General features: G+C 38.2%; 1 protein-coding gene across 1 annotated transcript; it reads right to left on the reverse strand.

The window, feature by feature from the left end:
* Positions 1 to 322: 322 nt before the first annotated feature.
* Positions 323 to 26,554, reverse strand: LOC117377273 (uncharacterized). The gene is given in 20 exon segments (XM_033973656.2): positions 323 to 1,527; positions 1,530 to 4,529; positions 4,531 to 4,854; positions 4,936 to 6,549; positions 8,080 to 8,337; positions 8,675 to 8,859; positions 8,948 to 8,963; positions 9,071 to 9,136; positions 9,220 to 9,291; positions 9,363 to 9,431; positions 9,519 to 9,593; positions 9,680 to 9,730; positions 9,895 to 10,005; positions 10,087 to 10,113; positions 10,208 to 10,447; positions 10,534 to 10,601; positions 10,680 to 10,773; positions 10,865 to 11,143; positions 11,539 to 11,645; positions 26,143 to 26,554. Coding segments are annotated over 20 exon segments (8,268 nt in total). The 3' UTR covers positions 323 to 327.

The following is a 26,554-nucleotide window of genomic DNA, read 5'->3' on the forward strand; positions in this document are numbered from 1 at the left end:
ATTGTATTGTAATTTTTACTCTTGTTTTTAGGTATTTTTAGGTGGACAGTATCTGCTGTCAAGGGACGATGGATGAAAAATAGCCTTTGGCTAATTCTGGCATATTTACAGAGATGTTGATTAATATGCACTGTCCCTGAAATAAATAAATAAATAAATAAATAAATAAATAAATAAATAAATAAATAAATAAATATATTGACAGAACAAATGTTACTTACAGACGTTTACATATAAAGTAATGAACACATTTACAATAAGCAGAAAATACAGTCTGAATTCATATTGAACAAAAAATAAAAAACATTTGGATTAGAAAAAAAAAATCTAAACAGACTTCAGCTTAAGAGAGCAGGCTATGCCCTGATGATCACTGAAATATGTTGGAACAACTTCTGATGAAATCTCATATTGTTCAGATTTGACATAGACATGATCAATCAAAGTGCCTCTTTCTGTAGTTGGAGATGTGACATTTTGAACATATCCGTAACTAGTCATAAAATTGCACACTGATGACGATTTCAATATGTCATCATTGAAATCTCCCATAACCACAATGGACTGGCTTTGTGCCTGTAGCCAAGTTAGCAGTTTTTTCAAATTCTGCTTGAACACTGACATGGGATATGTTGGTGGACGATACACAACAGCAACTAAAACCTGATGATTTACATTTTTGTAAATTAAGCACTCCAAATTAAATTGGGGAACATCAGGAAAGTGATAGTTAGTGTTGTAGGAGCAGTATATACCCACTCCACCGTGATGTTGACTTTTGAGTGTAGTAAGAGCCGGATGCTTGCTGTGTTCGTATGCCAGACTTCGTGGACGGCTGTGAAAACTGTAACCGTCTATGTCAACACTATGAAGTGCAGACTGAGATGTTAACCATGTTTCTGTCACAACTATACAGTCAGGCTGTAAATGCTGTGTGGCTGACATCAAATCAGGTACATGTTTTACTAAACCCTGAACATTCATTAAAAACAAGGTGAACACATCAGCTGACTGTTTGGCTTGTGACACATTCTAACATTCCAAAAAGCGTGGCATAGCTTCCAAGGCATGTTTTACCTCGTCATTACAATAAATAGCCTTTTCATCAAAGTCCTGGATAATAAGGCCATCTAGACTTCTTACACGACTTAAAGCCACATAAGATTGTCCTGAGGCAAACACTTGCTTTAGCGACACCACAGCATTGTCAACAGTCAGGCCTTGTACTTTGTGGATTGTAACAGCCCAGGCAAGTGCAAGAGGAAACTGACGACGTTTTCCCCCTTTGCTGTTAGCCCTTTCCTCCTCTGGCTGTATCCGTGTTGAGTTTATTAAAGCAGGTGCAGTGGATGGGTACTTCTTTCATCTCTGTGTACCAACATTGATGTCATCAAACTGAACATACACAGCTTCAGGAAGTCCATTTATTTCTGTTTCACTAATATGTGTTACAGTTCCACAGACTCCATTGACTAATCCATCTTCCACATCAATGTTTTTACACAGCATAACTCTAGCAGGAACACCCCCAAAAATATCTGTTTCTGCAGACTGGTGAGGTTGTCTTTACTGTGAGGTGTGACTTTGCTTTCCATTTTTCCAGTTTTCCTGTTGTAGTGATAGTCCTGTGCATCTATTGTTTGATAGTCAGGACAAGTGGCTTGGAGCTGGTTAAAGTTATGTTCATTTACCTGTGAATTTGTTGGGAAAATATGTAGAGCAGAAGACTGCTCTCCAGTTTCACGACTTTGTAGAATGTGGATGTCTTCATGAAGCATGGGTGTCCCTTTCGATCGTGTTCTTAATCTGTTCAGTAATTCTGCAAATGTGGTATCCTTCTGTCTGACAATTGTTTTCAGTTCAGCCATTTGGAAATTTGACCAAAAGTTCACAGGTAGATTGTCAGTGTACAAGCCTTTTGCCATAACTGGTGGTAACTGATAGAAATCACCAACTGCTATAAGACTGACATTTCCAAAAGGGGAAACATCACCTCTTTGCTTGATTTGCCTCAGCCGTCCATGTATATATGTGAGCAGTTTATGAGAAACCATTGATATTTCATCAATGATTACTAACTTCAGGTCAATATATTTGGCACGGAGAGAATTGAGTTTTTCTTCACCTAATGGTATGTAGGGAAGTGTCACATCTGTTCCAATGCTAAATGCACTGTGAAGTGTAAATGCATTTAGATTGTATGCTGCCATACCAGTGGGTGCTGTTATTAAAACACTCATGTTATCTGGGTGGCGTCGCATTGGAGCAAACAGACGATTGGCTTCGTACTGAATGGCCCGAATCAAGTGGCTTTTCCCTGTGCCAGCACCACCAGTGATGAACACATGTAAAGGTTCTGGATCATTTCCACTGACTTTTTGTATGCACCACTTTTGTACTTTGAAAAATATAGACAGCTGGATGTCATTTAAAGATCGAATTAAATCCAAACCTTCAGCTCGAGTCATCGCATTGTGTTGTTTCTCTAAATGAGCAGTTTCTCTGTTAGCTATCCCCAAATCTGGAATATGGAGCAAGGGGTCTTCATCATCCAGTTTACTCTGTGCAAGTTCATCAGTGGCTTCCAAACGTTCAGCTTCTTGCTCAGGACAAAGCATGGCCCAAGCATCCTCTAATATTTCATTAGAGTCCAGATTATTTTTAATCTCTTCCAAATCTTCAGTTTCAATGTCATAGTGAGATCTATTTGAGTTCACAATTGACATCACTGAAACAGTCTGGTTGCCAAGTTGCACTGTGCCCTCTTTGTAGAACTGTTCAAAAGAATGAAATGATGAAGGTTTCAGGTCGTTATCATGACGATAAGGAAAAAACAGCTGTAACAGGCTTTTGTAATATAGCTCAGGATTCTTTGTTTCCGAAAACCGTGCATAGCGCACAACAGCAGGTTTGGTTCTGAAACGTTTTGAAATGTATCCACATGAATTCTGTAACTTAATCACATTTTTGGATTTCTTTTCTGATGTACTTAACACACGATATTCTGAAGCAAATGTGGCTATGCACATATCATCAAAAGTGTCATTCTGTGGTCTGTTCTTATATCGATCCACAAATCCAGTCATCCAAATGTCATTGTTTCCTGACTTTTTCAGTTCATTTAGTGGTTTGGTGAGTTTGAAAATTGTGTCACCTGTGGGGATAAACACAACTTTCCTTGAACATTCTTTGAGGTGCATTTGAGTGATTCTGTACACAGCTTCTTGTGCAGACACATCACGGTTATGGAGGTAGGCTTGACCAATCTTCTTCATAGCTTCTTTGGCATCAGCATTTCCCTGTTTTGTGGCCTCTTGATGTGTTTGTTTCAACAACAGCCCCATCTCTCTCTCAGATTTGGACATATAGCTTATAATATAAACAATACAAGCATATACATCAACCACATACTGGATGTCCATGTTGGCATTCCAACATTTCAACAAAAGTGGATTATATGGATTAATCCAAATTTCATTGACATCTCTTTGCAGGACAATTTGCATGCGTTTTTCAACACATTTAAGTGCTTTCTCCCATACTTCCTGCGTAATGCCAACATTTTGAAACAGTTGCTGGATACTCGTAATGGGATTGTCTTTATCCAGAAGTGCTTTTTTAACAGTTGTCAGTATTTTCATTGCATCCTCTTCTTTCATAAAGTTCTGTTCATTTTGAGAGCATATGCATTCAACAGTGTCTTTATTTTGTTCTTGGCAGTTTGTTGCAGTGTCACCCTGGCACTTTGGGCACTTTGGTATTTTCTGTGTATTGGTGATGAAAGTACGTTCAGATACAGGGTGTGGGAAATTGAACCGGCAGGCTGTATTTTTTTTCTTACAGGTTTTCGAATGCCGTTGAGAATGTTGCTGTACGGAGGTAACAGTTTCAGCTAATTGCTGATCTTGTGTGGGTATTTCACATGTTATGTACTTGTCGATGAATTGCACCACTTCTTCATCTGTGTTTTTTCCAATTTCAGGAGCATCTTCAATCCAAAATAAAGCGTGTACATGGGGTGATCCACGTTGTTGAAATTCTACACGATAAAAGTAATCTTTAATCTTTCCTATTGGATTCAATGAAGATAGTAACACATAATTCAACAAGAGATGCCACCTGTAGTCAAACATGCGTGCTGCAGTGACAGGACGATTACGCAACAGTTCACACCTTTCAGCATACTCCAAACTCTCAGAAGTTTCAGTTCTCCCCTCTTGCTTCAAAATTGAATTTAAAAGCCCTCCCCAGCGCAAATCTGCAGACGAAAAACTGCAAAAGAACGTTGGTTTCCCCAGATTCCGCACCATGGCAAGTAAATCTTTTTGTGCACCTTGCCAGAAGCTTGGAGTACCTCTTATTGGCCGCAGAAAACGATATCCTTCATCAGTCTTAATGATGTCCTGCAAAGACTCAATGTTCTGTGGAGCATTGTCTTTTTGGCCTGCAGGATTTGTGTGTCCTTTGCGTGATGCTATTGACACTTGCTGAATGACTTGCTGAACTTCTGACATATACTGTGCAAAAAAAAATGTATTCAACGCACTTTGCAAACCTTCCATCAGCGTGCAATATTCTGTTATTAAAATATCGTGCCAATGTCAAGTAGTGCTGTCTGGGCGTATGATAAGTATTGTTCCCTGATGGAAAAAGATATGGAAAGGATTTTGCTTCATTATCTTTATCTGACAAAATACGCACAGGATTGTTTCCTTCAGCAGGTGCCAGATTAATTATATCTTCAAAACCCTGATCAAGAGTTTCTTGACCAAGATCAACAGGCATGGAACAAGAATCTTGATAAATACAGTGGTTCTGCCGGTCATGTAGAGTTTCATCTTCTTCATCAGGAGACTCAGGTTGTTTTGAATTATTGTTTGAGACTTCTTCTGTATGTTTTTCTTCTTCATGTTGAGATTTGTCTTCTGCATCCGCATGGGAACTGTTTTTTTGTACATTATCATTAGAGTTGTCTTGTGCTTGGTTTTCTTCTTCCTTAGCAAACTCATTCACCCATTCTTCATTTATTTCTATGTCTTGATAATATTGATTGTTTTCTTTTAAATATTTAAGTGCTTCTTGCAGGTGATTTGTGTCAACAAAGTGATATTCATAATGTCCTTTGTAAGATAGCTTGCGCTTTAATTTAACACGTAACAGACAACCTTCTAGATTTGACCGAGGCAAAACAGAACAAGTATTATTTACTGAAGAAGGGATGCAAAAAATTGGTCCGTGGCATCCATTTTGACCACCCTTTGGTAAAGCTAACACTTTCATAAATGGAATGTTTAAAGAAATCAGATGTTTTTCCAGATGATTCAAACAAGATAACTCAAGAGGAATTGAATCCAATTGTAAATTGTTTCCCCACCATTCTGCTGAGGTTACACCTCTTCGGATCTTTGAATGACAGACCTTGCACATCCAAAGCTCGCCTCTTGATTCTTGTAATGAACATGGTGTATTGCACTGAGAGGTACATTTATGCAAATACTCATCCGAGACACATGTTTCTGCCGTTAATTGAGCTGCTTTGTTTTTGTAGTTCTTTTGTTTGTATGGAACTACTGCTGCTTTAAACATGGATCGGAAACATACACAGCAAACAAATTCAGGTCCATCATTTGATTTCTTTAAAAACTCATTCATTACAGAATTAATCTGATCAGTTAGTACTTTATCTTGATTTCTGTTGAATCGTTTTTTAGCCAGGACTTTATGTCTAAAAGCACTGTCTTTGTGGTATTTGGCTTTATTTATTGATTTCAATTTTTGTCGAAGATCAGGATTTGCTTTATAATTTTTGACACTTTCACATTTGACTTTATTTTGGTGTATCAAGTCTTTTCTGTATTTCTCACAACTGTATGCTTTCAATTTCTCTTGGTGCTCCAGGTCAGTTGTGTATTTGTCCTTGCTGTATGCCTTCACTTTCTCTTGGTGCTCCAGGTCAGTTGTGTATTTGTCCTTGCTGTATGCCTTCACTTTCTCTTGATGCTCCAGGTCAGTTGTGTATTTGTCCTTGCTGTATGCCTTCACTTTCTCTTGATGCTCCAGGTCAGTTGTGTATTTGTCCTTGCTGTATGCCTTCACTTTCTCTTGATGTTCCAGGTCAGTTGTGTATTTGTCCTTGCTGTATGCTTTCACTTTCTGTTGATGTTCCAGGTTGCTTTTGTATTTTACCTTGCTGTATCCTTTCAAGTTCTCTTGACGTTCCAGGTTGGTTTGGTATTTTTCCTTGCTGTATCCTTTCAATTTCTCTTGATGTTCCACGTCCGTTTTGTATTTTTTGTAACTGTGTGCTTTCAATTTCTCTTTATATTCCAAATTTGTTTGGTATTTCATACTGCTTTCTATTGCTTTCAATCGATATTCCTCCTCGTTGTGATATTTCACCATTTTACATTCTCTGTTCTTCTGTGCCTTCCTTTTCCTTAAATACTTTGACAAAACGATGTTTTTATTATCATGTGATCTGCCAATAGAATCATCAGGAATTGCACTGAAGGCCCCTTCGTCCGTATGTCTCGATCTGGTGATATATCCCTGAGGCTCACCAAATGTACACAATTTATAACAGTCATTTATTTGGCCGTGTTTCACACAAACAACATGTTCATAATGATCTCCATGATTCTGTAGGTAGATGCCTTCAGCTGACAGTTGTTGTTCACTGTTTTTAAATCTTAACCATTTGCCTTGATAGAAAGTGTAAATATCAACCCCAATGCAATCAGCTGTGGCTTGAATTTCAGCTTGTGTTGCCCAGGTGTTGACATAACACATTTTTTGCAGTTTAATGTACTCTGCCACAGACAAATGCTGATGTTCTTGATTCAAAAGGCAGTGATATTTTTCCGGATTCTTTTCTAAGTGCTTCACTGCATTCAGTCTGATTCTCCTATGGTGTTTCTGTGTCCCACTTATGGCTTGAGAAATGGCACGGAAAAAACAGTTACCATCGGCAACAATGCTTTCATTATGACATGGCACCCCCGCATCACCAGCGCATAAGGACTCTTTAACATTGCAATTTTCAAATTCAACACTGAGAAATTTGCAAATTGTCTTACACACGTTTTCTGAAAGAGGATTAAACTGCAAAGTATTTTCCTCACTACCAACAACTGTGATGTCATTGGCATCATACACTTTGGATTTCTTCACAATATGGTTGCCTTGAACAATAGAAGATCCACTTTTTAACTCTACCCTGGTTCGCTTTCTGTGCACACCATCACATACACTCTCAACAGCTGCAGGCTCAGCAGACACACCCTCGCATACACTCTCAACAGCTGCAGGCTCAGCAGACACACTGTCAACAGCTGCAGGCTCAGCAGACACACCCTCGCATACACTCTCAACAGCTGCAGGCTCAGCAGACACACCCTCGCATACACTCTTAACAGCTGCAGGCTCAGCAGACACACTCTCAACAGCTGCAGGCTCAGCAGACACACCCTCGCATACACTCTCAACAGCTGCAGGCTCAGCAGACACACCCTCGCATACACTCTCAACAGCTGCAGGCTCAGCAGACACACTCTCAACAGCTGCAGGCTCAGCAGACACACCCTCGCATACACTCTCAACAGCTGCAGGCTCAGCAGACACACCCTCGCATACACTCTCAACAGCTGCAGGCTCAGCAGACACACCCTCGCATACACTCTTAACAGCTGCAGGCTCAGCAGACACACTCTCAACAGCTGCAGGCTCAGCAGACACACCCTCGCATACACTCTCAACAGCTGCAGGCTCAGCAGACACACCCTCGCATACACTCTCAACAGCTGCAGGCTCAGCAGACACACTCTCAACAGCTGCAGGCTCAGCAGACACACCCTCGCATACACTCTCAACAGCTGCAGGCTCAGCAGACACACCCTCGCATACACTCTTAACAGCTGCAGGCTCAGCAGACACACTCTCAACAGCTGCAGGCTCAGCAGACACACCCTCGCATACACTCTTAACAGCTGCAGGCTCAGCAGACACACCCTCGCATACACTCTCAACAGCTGCAGGTTCAGCAAGCACACCATCACATTCACTCTCACCTTTCAAACTCACTGTCACAGTACTAAGCTCAAACTGAACATTTGGCACACCAAATCCTCCTGCAAGTTGGATTAGGTGGTAGTAAACTTCACTGATGCGCTTGAAAAACACAACAACACTTGAACCATTACCATCTACCATCCCAGATTTACTGCGTGCATGGGAGTCCACAATAGCATACATGCCATTTTTAGCAATAATAGCATATGTAGTGGCTAACATGGTGAAGAGACAAGCGTTGTCAGTAGCAAGATGTTCTTCCAGAGCTGTCTTCAAAGTAACAAAGCATACTTTCTCAAAAGGGATGGTGACTGAAAGCAGACGTCCCATAACAGGGACAATACAAACAAAACGTCTTGCCAAACAACTTCTCCTCATTTTTAAAATCAAAAGCTCCCAAATAAAAGTGACCCCCAGTAATAGCTGGCTTCTTCCTTCTGTACAGGCGATCACCTTCCAATAAAGTCATGTTTAGATCTTTCTGAGACCATTTATACACCTCTCACTGGTATGTGTGTTTAACAATTGCAGCCAAAGCAATGGCCGTGCACTGCTTTCCTCTACTTTCTGGATTAAATATTGTGTGTCCTTGATGAAATGACCCAACAATATTATCAAAGTGAGGAGACTTAGCTTTGCTGTCTTCATGCTGCAGAGGCTGCAGTTGGACAGATGCTTGTTTTTCATGGCAGGAATCCTTCTTGGCCACTTTTGCTTTGCCCCCTTTGGGTGACAGCCGCTGCAGTCTGACGACAGGGACTTGCTTTCCACAGCAGACCTTCTTCATTGTACCTAAAAAAAACATCAACAACAATGTTATTACCATTTAATTTGAAACAGTTTCTATTAAAAAAAGACACTCATACACACTCAGCAGCACACATGTAGCATTCACACTCAGAAACACAGCACATACAGACACATACAGACATAATTAAACAATAATGTTTAATCAATATTATATTGCGTGTCAATTTTTATTATTAGCACTTTATTAACACACCTGCACATCTGCTTCTCTGTGAACAGGACTGGAGGTCCTCCGGGGTCTCTTCACATCAGGCTTCACCTGCACACAGAATAGATATTGTTATGAACATGACTTAACCAAATAATACTTACTTCGATATAAAACATTTTGCCTGAACATACCAGCTCTACAGTCACTTCAGCCTCTGTGCAGGTAGATGGACGTGGTATCACTGAAACAGCATCAGTCTGCACCTAAAACAGAAGATGTCAGATTTAGATATATCCAGACACCCCACCCACAAATATTTTGAAATGATATATACCTGCTGATCTTCTGTTGGTGCTGTGTTGATAGCAGGTCTGACTGGCGTCTCTGCCACAGTTGTCTCCAGCTAAAAAAGAACCAAATACCAATCAGACAAATTAAATCTTGTATTATGTATTTTCTATCCAAATATGAAGTAAATATTTTATCAAACCTTTTTCAGCACAACTCGAGGTTGCCAGCTTGATGTTGAGCTCGCTGCTTCCCCAACTCTGGCTGCATGCTTCATCTAAAAACATAGATATTGGTAGTTATTGTCAAACAGATTTCAATTTCATTTTCAACAGCACATATAAACATGATCTTGAGATATACCTGTCTCTTTGGCTGACTTCTACTTGGCACGGCAGTCCTTGCTTCACTCACCTATATTGAAATAACACATTTATGTTTTAGATCAACAAACAAAAACTATATTTAAACGACATTTTTATGTTTTAGATTCACAAACAAAAACTATATTTAAACAACAGTTTTATGTTTTACATTCACAAATGTAAACAATCAATAGATTTGCCCATTTGTTTTACCTTCTTTGTTGCCAGGGTAGTTGGGTTCTTTGAGGTTGCAGGAGTCTTCTGCGGTGCAGACAAAACAGCAAAGCGGCCAGCAGACACGGGAATAGCACACAGACCAGTGACCTGAAAAATATGGTTTCAGTGAGGATTTTTAGACCTAACATTGATTGATGAATTGAAAAATAATGTTAACATTTTACTAACCTGTCGCAGGGGAACATTTCTTCTCTTCTGAAAACATAAAGTCAGTTAGCACTTTCACATAAGAAATTTGGCCACGGCACATATAACAGAGCATATATTTTCTATTGTACACTTTCTCTACCTTTCCAAATTCCCAGCCCTCAGAGTCCGTCTGTGGAGTGGTAGATGGGACTCGGACTGCTCTGGATGTGGGACAGGTCACAACCACATCTGGGGTCTTCGGCAGGGGCTTCACACACGGGGCGGCAGGTGTCTTCGGGCTTGGGTGGGCAGAATCCACGGTGCTCTCAGACAGCTCCCTGATGGCCTTACAGATCAAGTCTGACAAGACTCGCATGCCTTCAGGTACACTGAGGTGGATCTGCATAAAGACAATAACATGAATTATTACACTGCTATGTCACACATACATTACGTCAACACACAAACAGTATTTGTATTACTTACACCATCCTTAGCCCAGAGACGCAGGTTCTTCATAGGGAAGTGGTGCACACAGGAGACATACTGCAGCCCTACAAAAAGACATAATACAATTTAAAATATACTCTTACATATTTCACTTTTACTCAAGCACATGTACTTTGTCTTACCTTCTGCCTCTGCTGATTCCATGTATGCTTCACGAAACTGGTTCTGCTTCGTCACACTGACCACATGACGAGCAGGGAAGTCCACCACACATGTCTAAAAAAAATACAAAAGTTTAGCTCACAAACTATTTGAGGTGACAGTGTGTTTTGGTGATAACAAATATGACACAGTCGGGAGTGCATACCTTTGGGCAAAGACGTTTTACTGTAGACAGAAGACTCTGGAAGTTCTTCTGTGCCCGCTCCACTGTCTGGCCCCTGGTGGAAGAGTCGTTGCCCGTAGCCAGCACCACACATTTTGACACGCGTTGGTCAACAGTGGAATGGCGTACGTCAGTCTCTAGGGTGTCAGATGTAGCACCAGGGGAGCAAATGTACCCAAAGGAGTATGGGCCATCTGCTCTGATGTCCACATCTCTCTCCACGAAGGATCTGAGATGTGAATCCCCGATAACCAAGACCAACTGGAAAACAAGAACAGCATTTATTAAACACTGAAGTGTTTAATATTAACCCAATTTCTTTTTAATTTTAGTTAACAGTTTACTAATAATCTATCCATGATTTGTTTTACACCAATAAATGTACAATGTGTTTGCATCTGCTGCTACAGTGTGAAATACAACCATGTTTTCTTTTTTAACAACTCCCAAAACAACATTTCGCAACTCTGCTGATGCCAGTTCATATGTTAATGGAGATGATGGTGGCTGTTGAGCCATGGTTAATGTGCACAATTAATATGCATAGGCTGGCAGCACTGCATTTACACACCTGGCTGACAGACTAAAATAACCTCTTAAAAATGTCACATCACTGTGTCTACACACTATAAACTTTTAAAATAAATTGGACATACCTCCTTGTTGGGGGATTCAGGTGGGATGCAGACTCTCAGCTGTTTCCTGGTGAAAGAGGAGCGTGTCCAGTGGCGCGCAGCAGGACGCCATCCCGTCCCGATCGGCGCTATAAAGATACAAAAAGATTGTATTCTTAATCTCTCAACTTGTAATTAAACTGCTCACATACACAACACAATCAGTAATAATATAATACAAAATAAACCCATACCAAACACAGGAGACATCACGAAACTCTGGCAGTGCTTAGAACAGAACACCTGAACAGCACCTGTTCAAAACACCTGAAACAACAAACAAAAATAAAACATTTTAAATGGTTGAAAATACAAAATTAGTACGTAATCAATTCATCATTATCATTATAATGTCAAGACAAACTCTAAACACCTAGGAGGTTAGTAATTTGTCCAAGAAACATCATGTTGTTTATTTGGCTCTGATGAGATCAGATGCACTTTCCCAAAAACATAACTATGGTTCCTTTTCAGGTATTAAAGTAGACTGACAGTAATAATAGTAGACCATTAAAAAGGCAACACAGTTTAGACATAAAAACAGACATTATAACTGTATATAATTCAAAGTAGTACACATACCTTGATGCAGTCAAAAGAAGCTGTGACTTGATAGTAGTCGTCGCAAAAATATCAAAGTAAAAAGTAAAAGTGAATGGTCCACACTAAAAGAAAGTAATCTTCCTCGTAGAGTGGGAAAGTATCCAAACTGAGAAAAAGTAAACTTCCTCGCAGAATGGGAGTCTTCTGAATGGCTTGCCAATCAAAGACACGAGCTCTTTCGAATGTCTGACTTTTAACCTGGTCTTCCCAGGTGTGGCCACACCCCTTGCAGATAACCCAGCCCCCTTCCCCCAGCCCCATTTTTTCAGATATTTTTTTCCAGATATTTGCAGCCTTTAGGTGCAACTTTCCACCTTTGTCTTATTTATTTTTCTTCTATTTTCTTCTGGCAAACTACAACAACTTCGTAGCCACATGTACAATACATGTTGATAGTTATGTTTCAAAAACTGAGCTGAACTCTAAATAAGATGCCAACATTCATAGTATAATCATAATATGTTCATTATCCTTACAAACATTAATGTTATTAATATCATCCTGAAAAACTGCCCTTTCAAAAGAACAAATGCTTGTCTCATAAGCTTATAAAACAACAGAAATCCAAACTTATAATAACTAATATTATTAAGATAAACACCATGACAACACCAACATATTTAAGCAAGATACACGTGTTTGCCCTTCATTTCTGAACTCCTCCTGCTACAAACACAGTGTTTATCTCTGTTCAAACACTACTGCTCTCACAATATCAACGTTCATAAATAATGATATAAAATGGACATACTATATACTACACATAAAATAATAGGATCAGGTTTACATGAACACCACCGTTCCACATAATGCAACTTTATGTTACCTTTAATAAACTCATTAAATAGTAACCACAAAGTTACAGTAAATTACAAAACTGTAATTAGGAATAGACTCTAATGTTAGTACTGAAATCAAATTCAGTTTCAGCCTCTTTGGACATGAGCTTGCTACATACTTCTTGACCTGTATTCACATGGAAACAAGACTAATATGTTATTGTATTCTCTGCTGATGGCTGTTGGGCCCAAACTCTCAGCTGTAATGACTCTGATTACATATGAATAGTACAAGTCAAATAGCCCTATCACAACTCTACCCCCCAACCCCAAGTCATTCTCATTGACCAGACATTTTAATGTCAACACTTCTGTTTTGCACTGTACAGACATCATCATAAATGTATCAAATGCAACTATAAAAAAAACAGAAAACCTCAGACTACCATAGAAGAAAATACATATAAGAACAAAGTAGCTTGTTCTTATGACTAATGTTATACTGTATTCTTCATGAATACACAGATATCTTCTCATTCTAATACCTTGGTCCTTTGCATCAAATGTAATTCCTCTGACAAATGTACTTTTCTTTAATTCCTAAGTTTAGTATCCACACATCGTTTTAGTATACATTTTTATAAACATATATTTATTTTTAAAAAGTCAGCTAGAGAGAAGCCCGGCCCGACCCGACCCGAACGTAATGATTGACATTTAGGCCCGACCCGACCTGAAATTCAGGTCGGGCCGGGTCGGGTTCGGACTCGGGCTTGGGCTTAAGATCTTACCTCTACAACAAAACAATGTAGGTAAGATTATTGAAATAATTAGCTGGAAAATACAGTACAGTAAACCACATAAATCATTACTCCATTAGAGTAGTCAAAAACACATATACCAAAAAACAAGAAATGATACTCATCAAAATCACATACAAATCATTATAAAACATAGAATTTACCTACTTCTTTGAACAAGTAGCAAAACTGAAAAAGCCACATTCACAGAACAAACATTTACTTTTCCTGAAGAGTTTCACAATTCAGTTACACTGCATCAGAACAAGAATAAAATCACATATATTTGGACCACTGTGATTCTGCAGATATAACACCTAATGGAAATATCAAACCAAGTACTGTTTTTAGTGGGGAGACAGTGGCTCAGTGGTTAGAGTGTTGGTCCCCCAACCTGAAGGTTGCAGGATCAAGTCCTGCTTGGACCAAGTTCTGTCATTGTGTGTGTGCTTGTGAATCAGGCTGCTAGCCTCTGAGACAACCAGGACTGTAAGACAACCCCAGTGTTTTTAAATGTAACAAATTACTTTTAATTTAGAAATTATACTGAATTACAAGTACATCTTTAATACTCTTAAAAAGGACATTACCCAAGACATCTACTAAATTACACATATATATGTGTCATTACTTACTTTCCACACTAAGGACACTCCCACAAATGTAAATATAATTGTTTCTTGAAGTGAACACATGACTAGGAGCAGTGCTTAGCATTAACAACATTAACTATGAATGTTGCTAATCTAACTTTTTCTTGGTTCAATCAATGATCCCAACAGGGCTAAGGGGAAACTGTTGTTGCAATTTCACAAAAATACAGTCAATTGAATTAAACACCACAAAGTGTTGAGTTAAACTCTGACTCTGACCTGTCTGAATCAGCTTCTACTTGAATTAAAAACACATCTTTGAGAACAAGCTCACTTTCCAGTTCTTTAGTCATATAATAATCATTTATATTCTAAATATATACCTTTATACATGTGCTCACCTTGTTGTGCCATAATGAATGCACTAATTATTCAATCTGTATCCAAACTGCTGTCTCTGATCATTACAAGGCCAATACAAACATTAAAAATATATGTTCTAACACAGCCTCAGAGCAGTTACTGACTCATCATGTTTGCCTATAGACTGTACCTACAGCTCTATGTTACCATTTACTCTTAAATACAGTTGCAGACTATAAGCTACTGAAACCAGTAATACATAGTGAAACAAACATACTCCAAATACTTATAAATTAGTAGTTTAACATGTTCTCAGGGTGAGCTTCATCTGCATACATATGTAAAACACTGCTGATGTGTGGATGGACTGTGCAGGAGACCAACGTCAAAGCTGTGAATGGCTCCAGACTTTTGCATATGACAGGCCCAACTCTGAGTCCTCCCCCAATAACACTCAAAGCCTCATCTCTGTCAGTACTACTACAGACAATACAAATGCAGTTTCAATTTAAACTAATTTCAGTGTCTTCTTTTTTACACATCTAAGCACAGTCACATTAAGTGAAGTCTTCGCTGAGCTTCACTAATGCACAGGGCCTGATGTTGTTGTCCAACAAGGTCCTGGGTTCAGCTCATTTCAATTCACATTTACATTTCTCCACCTGTGCCTGCTGTGGCATTAACTTTTATGTAAGAAGCAAAATTTTTCCTTTAACAGAAAGGAGCACGACATACTAGAACTAACTACTACTACTACTACAACTACTACAACTACAAAAAAGATCCCCCTCAAGAGTTTTATTTCACTTTAAAAAAAAAACACAGCTCAAATGTACTGACTCCAAAATAATGGTTTGATGACAGGCCCATTGTGCAAACGACTCCTGGTGCAAACAGCTCCCACAGAGGAAACACTAGACACAGTAACAACTAACAGCAAAAAAATGTAGGTAAGATTATTGAAATAATTAGCTGGAAAATACCTGCACAGTAAACCACATAAATCATTACTCCATTAGAGTAGTCAAAAACACATATACCAAAAAACTAGAAATGATACTCATTAAAATCACATACAAATCATTATAAAACATAGAATTTACCTACTTCTTTGAACAAGTAGCAAAACTGAAAAAGCCACATTCACAGAACAAATATTTACTTTTCCTGAATAGTTTCACAATTCAGTTACACTGCATCAGAACAAGAATAAAATCACATATATCTGGACCACTGATTCTGCAAATATAACACCTAATAGAAATATCAAACTAAGTACTGTTATTAGTGGGGAGACAGTGGCTCAGTGGTTACAGCGTTGGTCCCCCAACCCAAAGGTCTTAAGATCAAGTCCCACTCTGACCAAGTTCTGTCATTGTGTGTGTGCTTGTGAATCAGGCTGCTAGCCTCTGAGACAACCAGGACTGTAAGACAACCCCAGTGTTTTTAAATGTAACAAATTACTTTTAATTTAGAAATTATACTGAATTACAAGTACATCTTTAATACTCTTAAAAAGGACATTACCCAAGAATCTACTAAATTACACATATATGTGTCATTACTTACTTTCCACACTAAGGACACTCCCACAAATGTAAATATAATTGTTTCTTGAAGTGAACACATGACTAGGAGCAGTGCTTAGCATTAACAACATTAACTATGAATGTTGCTAATCTAACTTTTTCTTGGTTCAATCAATGATCCCAACAGGGCTAAGGGGAAACTGTTGTTGCAATTTCACAAAAATACAGTCGATTGAATTAAACACCACAAAGTGTTGAGTTAAACTCTGACTCTGACCTGTCTGAATCAGCTTCTACTTGAATTAAAAACACATCTTTGAGAACAAGCTCACCTTCCAGTTCTTTAGTCATATAATAATCATTTATATTCTAAATATATACCTTTATACATGTGCTCACCTTGTTGTGCCATAATGAATGCACTAATTATTCAATCTGTATCCAAACTGCTGTCTCTGATCATTACAAGGCCAATACAAACATTAAAAATATATGTTCTAACACAGCCTCAGAGCAGTTACTGACTCATCATGTTTGCCTATAGACTGTACCTACAGCTCTATGTTACCATTTACTCTTAAATACAGTTGCAGACTATAAGCTACTGAAACCAGTAATACATAGTGAAACAAACATACTCCAAATACTTATAAATTAGTAGTTTAACATGTTCTCAGGGTGAGCTTCATCTGCATACATATGTAAAACACTGCTTATGGCTGTGGACTGTGCAGAAGACCAAAAGCTGTCAAAGCTGTGAATGGCTCCAGAATTTTACATATGACAGGCCCCACTCTGAGTCCTGAGTAGTCAAAAACACATATACCAAAAAACCTGAAATGATACTCATTAAAATCACATACTAATAATTATAAAACATAGAATTTACCTACTTCTTTGAACAAGTAGCAAAACTCAAAAAGCCACATTCACAGAACAAATACTTACTTTTCCTGAATAGTTTCACAATTCAGTTACACTGCATCAGAACAAGAATAAAATCACATATATCTGGACCACTGTGATTCTGCAGATATAACACCTAATGGAAATATCAAACTAAGTACTGTTATTAGTGGGGAGACAGTGGCTCAGTGGTTACAGCGTTGGTCCCCCAACCCAAAGGTCGCAGGATCGAGTCCCGCTCGGACCAAATCCCGCTCGGGAATCAGGCTGCTAGCTCTCCAGGTGTACAAACAGCAGTGTCACAATGGAAGTTATGTAGGATGGTGGTATGGTTTTTGGTGGCATAAATCCCGCGGTCGCAAGGGGTGGCGAGGGCCTTTATCACTGCTTGCAGTTTTAATTATTATTATTATTCTTTATTTCGGTGGCCGGATTGAAGTCACTTTTGACCCCCTGAACGTTAACGAAAAGTCAATTTTATTGAACCCAAAATTCAAGGTTGGTGAAAAATTTATTATTTTGATGTTCAAAAAAATTAATGTGTCAAAAAGACTCAATAGCGCCACCTCAAAATTTGAAATACATTGCGGCAATGAGAGACCTTTTTCATTGTAGACAAATGAAATTTGGTACAAACATAGAACATGTCAAGACAAGTAAAAAATTATATTATGACCCAACCCTAAACCCTACAGGAAGTCGGCCATTTTGGGCGGAACCCCATTTTTCCAAATTTTTACCTCTCACATTTGAATTTTTTACGCCTCGGATTTTCATTCAAGAAAGATGAAAATTGGTCAAAATGAACTAGACCCATGTGGGATTATAAGCAACTCTTTTGGAATTTTCTATTTTATAAAATGTGGGTGTGGCCAGCCTGCAAAGAAAGAAGACGTTTTTTTAATGTTTTAAAGGCGTGTAACTCACACAGTTAGTGTCCTATGTCCCGGCAGGAATATACTTTTTTATTCAAATTGTTAATCTGAACACATAGATGTACAATTTACACAGGTCAGACAATAAATTGCTCCACAGCGCCCCCTTGAACTTTTGAATTGGACCAAAAAAATTACTTTGACATAAACATTTAAAATTTGGCATGGACATCCATATTGCTATATTGAACAAAAAAGTCAAAGACACCATACCTTTAGTTTCAAAAGTGTTGCCATGGCAACGTCTGACATTTCTCATTGAAATACATGGGTTGTGGATAACTGGGATGAAAAATTATTACTTTGTCATAGACCATGGAAATTTGGTACACATATTCCTCTCATCATACTGAACAAAAAAGTCAATGAGAACATACCTCTATTTTCAACTATGTTGCCGTGGTAACATAATAAATGTGTCATTGAAATGAATGGGGTTCAGAGTACTGGACTTTGTCGTAAACTAAATAGATGCTCTACACTCATCAAACTATGGCCTAAAATTCAAGATTGGCAAAAAAATGTGTGTTTTGATATTCAAAAAAATTAATGTTTCAAAATGACTCAATAGCGCCACCTCAAAATTTGAAATACATTACGGCAATGAGAGACCTTTTTCATCGTAGACAAATGAAATTTGGTACAAACATAGAAGATGTCAAGACAAGTAAAAAAATATATTATGACCCCACCCTAAACCATACAGGGAGTCGGCCATTGTGGGCGGAACCCAATTATTTAAAAATTTTACCTCTCGCATTTGCATTTTTGACGCTGTGGATTTTCATTCAAGAAACTGGGAAATGGGTCAAAATGAACTAGACCCATGTGGGATTATATTCGATGCTGTTGGATTTTTCAAAGTCATAAAATCTGGGTGTGGCCAGCCTGCAAACAAAACTGTCATTTGTTTAAATATTAATTTGCGTGTAACTCAAACATGCAGTGTCCTATTTCCCGGCATTAATATACATTTTGTTTAAAATTTTGATCTGAACACAGTGGTATAGAATTTACATAGGGGAGACATTACATTGATGCACAGCGCCCCCTTGAACTTTCAAATTGGATCGAAAAAAATTACTTTGTCATAAACATTGGAAATTCGGCATGGACATCTGGCTTGGCAAACTAAACAAAAAAGCCAATGAGAAAATACATCTACTTGCAACCATGTTTCTGTGGTACCATAAAAAAATATGTCATTGAAATGAATGGGGTTCAGAGTACTGGACTTTGTTGTAGACTAAATAGATGCACTACATTAATCCTGGCCTAAAATTCAAGTTTCCCAACAGAAGGAGTAATCCAAAAGCACAATTAAAAAAGATGAAAAAAGTTTCCATGGCGCCCCCTTAAAAAGTCAAAATAACTGCCAATGGAAGAAGAGGCCAAATGTTTTCAAACCTACAAAAATTAAAATTTTAATAAAAGATTAAAAACGTTTGTATTTCTCATAGGTGATGTCGAACTGAGCCAGACCCAATTTGTGTGCATTGATGACCTGAACATAGCGATGTTAAACTTGTATAGATATGATATAAAACTGTTCTACACTGGCCCCTTGAAACTTTGAAAGATGCCACCATATTTTGTTTATTGTAGACAAATCAAATTTGGCACTGACATCCGTCTTGCAATACTGAACAAAAAAGGCAATGAGAACATATCTGTATTTGCAAGTATGTTGCCATGGTAATCGAAAATAACAAACAAAAAAAACCTATTGAAATACATATGTTAGAAATTAAAATTAAAATGCCAAAAAGTGTTTGCTAATGAGGATATCTCAATAAATATTCCAAGAAAGCCCTTAATTTGTGCATAAATATAATAAAAAATGCTGAGAAAAGCACTAGAGGAATTGTTTTTGTTTTTTTTTGTTTTTTTTGCAATTTATTTACAGATATATTAATACCTTTAAATTTACAATATATGTAATGTGAGATTCTTACAAAAGCAGTAGACACATTTTGTTTGTTGATCTATGTACAGAGGTTTTATTTTGTATAAATGCAAACCAGATCTATGAACATTGACTTTATCCACTGTCACTGCCCCTGCTGGTCTCTTGCCCTATGTCTGTGTGCGATTATCGTGTGTGTGTGCGTGTGTATGTATGTGCTTTCTTTATGAGTGGTGGTGTATAGCTGAATGATTGTTGTGAGTCTGCCATTTTATGTAATATTTCTCGACTGTTTTCTATGTATTTATTGTATTGTAATTTTTACTCTTGTTTTTAGGTATTTTTAGGTGGACAGTATCTGCTGTCAAGGGACGATGGATGAAAAATAGCCTTTGGCTAATTCTGGCATATTTACAGAGATGTTGATTAATATGCACTGTCCCTGAAATAAATAAATAAATAAATAATAATAATAATAAATAATAATAAATAATAATAATAAATAATAATTGACAGAACAAATGTTACTTACAGACGTTTACATATAAAGTAATGAACACATTTACAATAAGCAGAAAATACAGTCTGAATTCATATTGAACAAAAAATAAAAAACATTTGGATTAGAAAAAAAAAATCTAAACAGACTTCAGCTTAAGAGAGCAGGCTATGCCCTGATGATCACTGAAATATGTTGGAACAACTTCTGATGAAATCTCATATTGTTCAGATTTGACATAGACATGATCAATCAAAGTGCCTCTTTCTGTAGTTGGAGATGTGACATTTTGAACATATCCGTAACTAGTCATAAAATTGCACACTGATGACGATTTCAATATGTCATCATTGAAATCTCCCATAACCACAATGGACTGGCTTTGTGCCTGTAGCCAAGTTAGCAGTTTTTTCAAATTCTGCTTGAACACTGACATGGGATATGTTGGTGGACGATACACAACAGCAACTAAAACCTGATGATTTACATTTTTGTAAATTAAGCACTCCAAATTAAATTGGGGAACATCAGGAAAGTGATAGTTAGTGTTGTAGGAGCAGTATATACCCACTCCACCGTGATGTTGACTTTTGAGTGTAGTAAGAGCCGGATGCTTGCTGTGTTCGTATGCCAGACTTCGTGGACGGCTGTGAAAACTGTAACCGTCTATGTCAACACTATGAAGTGCAGACTGAGATGTTAACCATGTTTCTGTCACAACTATACAGTCAGGCTGTAAATGCTGTGTGGCTGACATCAAATCAGGTACATGTTTTACTAAACCCTGAACATTCATTAAAAACAAGGTGAACACATCAGCTGACTGTTTGGCTTGTGACACATTCTCGTCCAAAAAGCGTGGCATAGCTTCCAAGGCATGTTTTACCTCGTCATTACAATAAATAGCCTTTTCATCAAAGTCCTGGATAATAAGGCCATCTAGACTTCTTACACGACTTAAAGCCACATAAGATTGTCCTGAGGCAAACACTTGCTTTAGCGACACCACAGCATTGTCAACAGTCAGGCCTTGTACTTTGTGGATTGTAACAGCCCAGGCAAGTGCAAGAGGAAACTGACGACGTTTTCCCCCTTTGCTGTTAGCCCTTTCCTCCTCTGGCTGTATCCGTGTTGAGTTTATTAAAGCAGGTGCAGTGGATGGGTACTTCTTTCGTCTCTGTGTACCAACATTGATGTCATCAAACTGAACATACACAGCTTCAGGAAGTCCATTTATTTCTGTTTCACTAATATGTGTTACAGTTCCACAGACTCCATTGACTAATCCATCTTCCACATCAATGTTTTTACACAGCATAACTCTAGCAGGAACACCCCCAAAAATAGCTGTTTCTGCAGACTGGTGAAGTTGTCTTTACTGTGAGGTGTGACTTTGCTTTCCATTTTTCCAGTTTTCCTGTTGTAGTGATAGTCCTGTGCATCTATTGTTTGATAGTCAGGACAAGTGGCTTGGAGCTGGTTAAAGTTATGTTCATTTACCTGTGAATTTGTTGGGAAAATATGTAGAGCAGAAGACTGCTCTCCAGTTTCACGACTTTGTAGAATGTGGATGTCTTCATGAAGCATGGGTGTCCCTTTCGATCGTGTTCTTAATCTGTTCAGTAATTCTGCAAATGTGGTATCCTTCTGTCTGACAATTGTTTTCAGTTCAGCCATTTGGAAATTTGACCAAAAGTTCACAGGTAGATTGTCAGTGTACAAGCCTTTTGCCATAACTGGTGGTAACTGATAGAAATCACCAACTGCTATAAGACTGACATTTCCAAAAGGGGAAACATCACCTCTTTGCTTGATTTGCCTCAGCCGTCCATGTATATATGTGAGCAGTTTATGAGAAACCATTGATATTTCATCAATGATTACTAACTTCAGGTCAATATATTTGGCACGGAGAGAATTGAGTTTTTCTTCACCTAATGGTATGTAGGGAAGTGTCACATCTGTTCCAATGCTAAATGCACTGTGAAGTGTAAATGCATTTAGATTGTATGCTGCCATACCAGTGGGTGCTGTTATTAAAACACTCATGTTATCTGGGTGGCGTCGCATTGGAGCAAACAGACGATTGGCTTCGTACTGAATGGCCCGAATCAAGTGGCTTTTCCCTGTGCCAGCACCACCAGTGATGAACACATGTAAAGGTTCTGGATCATTTCCACTGACTTTTTGTATGCACCACTTTTGTACTTTGAAAAATATAGACAGCTGGATGTCATTTAAAGATCGAATTAAATCCAAACCTTCAGCTCGAGTCATCGCATTGTGTTGTTTCTCTAAATGAGCAGTTTCTCTGTTAGCTATCCCCAAATCTGGAATATGGAGCAAGGGGTCTTCATCATCCAGTTTACTCTGTGCAAGTTCATCAGTGGCTTCCAAACGTTCAGCTTCTTGCTCAGGACAAAGCATGGCCCAAGCATCCTCTAATATTTCATTAGAGTCCAGATTATTTTTAATCTCTTCCAAATCTTCAGTTTCAATGTCATAGTGAGATCTATTTGAGTTCACAATTGACATCACTGAAACAGTCTGGTTGCCAAGTTGCACTGTGCCCTCTTTGTAGAACTGTTCAAAAGAATGAAATGATGAAGGTTTCAGGTCGTTATCATGACGATAAGGAAAAAACAGCTGTAACAGGCTTTTGTAATATAGCTCAGGATTCTTTGTTTCCGAAAACCGTGCATAGCGCACAACAGCAGGTTTGGTTCTGAAACGTTTTGAAATGTATCCACATGAATTCTGTAACTTAATCACATTTTTGGATTTCTTTTCTGATGTACTTAACACACGATATTCTGAAGCAAATGTGGCTATGCACATATCATCAAAAGTGTCATTCTGTGGTCTGTTCTTATATCGATCCACAAATCCAGTCATCCAAATGTCATTGTTTCCTGACTTTTTCAGTTCATTTAGTGGTTTGGTGAGTTTGAAAATTGTGTCACCTGTGGGGATAAACACAACTTTCCTTGAACATTCTTTGAGGTGCATTTGAGTGATTCTGTACACAGCTTCTTGTGCAGACACATCACGGTTATGGAGGTAGGCTTGACCAATCTTCTTCATAGCTTCTTTGGCATCAGCATTTCCCTGTTTTGTGGCCTCTTGATGTGTTTGTTTCAACAACAGCCCCATCTCTCTCTCAGATTTGGACATATAGCTTATAATATAAACAATACAAGCATATACATCAACCACATACTGGATGTCCATGTTGGCATTCCAACATTTCAACAAAAGTGGATTATATGGATTAATCCAAATTTCATTGACATCTCTTTGCAGGACAATTTGCATGCGTTTTTCAACACATTTAAGTGCTTTCTCCCATACTTCCTGCGTAATGCCAACATTTTGAAACAGTTGCTGGATACTCGTAATGGGATTGTCTTTATCCAGAAGTGCTTTTTTAACAGTTGTCAGTATTTTCATTGCATCCTCTTCTTTCATAAAGTTCTGTTCATTTTGAGAGCATATGCATTCAACAGTGTCTTTATTTTGTTCTTGGCAGTTTGTTGCAGTGTCACCCTGGCACTTTGGGCACTTTGGTATTTTCTGTGTATTGGTGATGAAAGTACGTTCAGATACAGGGTGTGGGAAATTGAACCGGCAGGCTGTATTTTTTTTCTTACAGGTTTTCGAATGCCGTTGAGAATGTTGCTGTACGGAGGTAACAGTTTCAGCTAATTGCTGATCTTGTGTGGGTATTTCACATGTTATGTACTTGTCGATGAATTGCACCACTTCTTCATCTGTGTTTTTTCCAATTTCAGGAGCATCTTCAATCCAAAATAAAGCGTGTACATGGGGTGATCCACGTTGTTGAAATTCTACACGATAAAAGTAATCTTTAATCTTTCCTATTGGATTCAATGAAGATAGTAACACATAATTCAACAAGAGATGCCACCTGTAGTCAAACATGCGTGCTGCAGTGACAGGACGATTACGCAACAGTTCACACCTTTCAGCATACTCCAAACTCTCAGAAGTTTCAGTTCTCCCCTCTTGCTTCAAAATTGAATTTAAAAGCCCTCCCCAGCGCAAATCTGCAGACGAAAAACTGCAAAAGAACGTTGGTTTCCCCAGATTCCGCACCATGGCAAGTAAATCTTTTTGTGCACCTTGCCAGAAGCTTGGAGTACCTCTTATTGGCCGCAGAAAACGATATCCTTCATCAGTCTTAATGATGTCCTGCAAAGACTCAATGTTCTGTGGAGCATTGTCTTTTTGGCCTGCAGGATTTGTGTGTCCTTTGCGTGATGCTATTGACACTTGCTGAATGACTTGCTGAACTTCTGACATATACTGTGCAAAAAAAAATGTATTCAACGCACTTTGCAAACCTTCCATCAGCGTGCAATATTCTGTTATTAAAATATCGTGCCAATGTCAAGTAGTGCTGTCTGGGCGTATGATAAGTATTGTTCCCTGATGGAAAAAGATATGGAAAGGATTTTGCTTCATTATCTTTATCTGACAAAATACGCACAGGATTGTTTCCTTCAGCAGGTGCCAGATTAATTATATCTTCAAAACCCTGATCAAGAGTTTCTTGACCAAGATCAACAGGCATGGAACAAGAATCTTGATAAATACAGTGGTTCTGCCGGTCATGTAGAGTTTCATCTTCTTCATCAGGAGACTCAGGTTGTTTTGAATTATTGTTTGAGACTTCTTCTGTATGTTTTTCTTCTTCATGTTGAGATTTGTCTTCTGCATCCGCATGGGAACTGTTTTTTTGTACATTATCATTAGAGTTGTCTTGTGCTTGGTTTTCTTCTTCCTTAGCAAACTCATTCACCCATTCTTCATTTATTTCTATGTCTTGATAATATTGATTGTTTTCTTTTAAATATTTAAGTGCTTCTTGCAGGTGATTTGTGTCAACAAAGTGATATTCATAATGTCCTTTGTAAGATAGCTTGCGCTTTAATTTAACACGTAACAGACAACCTTCTAGATTTGACCGAGGCAAAACAGAACAAGTATTATTTACTGAAGAAGGGATGCAAAAAATTGGTCCGTGGCATCCATTTTGACCACCCTTTGGTAAAGCTAACACTTTCATAAATGGAATGTTTAAAGAAATCAGATGTTTTTCCAGATGATTCAAACAAGATAACTCAAGAGGAATTGAATCCAATTGTAAATTGTTTCCCCACCATTCTGCTGAGGTTACACCTGTTCGGATCTTTGAATGACAGACCTTGCACATCCAAAGCTCGCCTCTTGATTCTTGTAATGAACATGGTGTATTGCACTGAGAGGTACATTTATGCAAATACTCATCCGAGACACATGTTTCTGCCGTTAATTGAGCTGCTTTGTTTTTGTAGTTCTTTTGTTTGTATGGAACTACTGCTGCTTTAAACATGGATCGGAAACATACACAGCAAACAAATTCAGGTCCATCATTTGATTTCTTTAAAAACTCATTCATTACAGAATTAATCTGATCAGTTAGTACTTTATCTTGATTTCTGTTGAATCGTTTTTTAGCCAGGACTTTATGTCTAAAAGCACTGTCTTTGTGGTATTTGGCTTTATTTATTGATTTCAATTTTTGTCGAAGATCAGGATTTGCTTTATAATTTTTGACACTTTCACATTTGACTTTATTTTGGTGTATCAAGTCTTTTCTGTATTTCTCACAACTGTATGCTTTCAATTTCTCTTGGTGCTCCAGGTCAGTTGTGTATTTGTCCTTGCTGTATGCCTTCACTTTCTCTTGGTGCTCCAGGTCAGTTGTGTATTTGTCCTTGCTGTATGCCTTCACTTTCTCTTGATGCTCCAGGTCAGTTGTGTATTTGTCCTTGCTGTATGCCTTCACTTTCTCTTGATGCTCCAGGTCAGTTGTGTATTTGTCCTTGCTGTATGCCTTCACTTTCTCTTGATGTTCCAGGTCAGTTGTGTATTTGTCCTTGCTGTATGCTTTCACTTTCTGTTGATGTTCCAGGTTGCTTTTGTATTTTACCTTGCTGTATCCTTTCAAGTTCTCTTGACGTTCCAGGTTGGTTTGGTATTTTTCCTTGCTGTATCCTTTCAATTTCTCTTGATGTTCCAT

Source organism: Periophthalmus magnuspinnatus, chromosome 10 (assembly GCF_009829125.3).
Source record: "Periophthalmus magnuspinnatus isolate fPerMag1 chromosome 10, fPerMag1.2.pri, whole genome shotgun sequence".
NCBI lineage: Eukaryota > Metazoa > Chordata > Actinopteri > Gobiiformes > Gobiidae > Periophthalmus > Periophthalmus magnuspinnatus.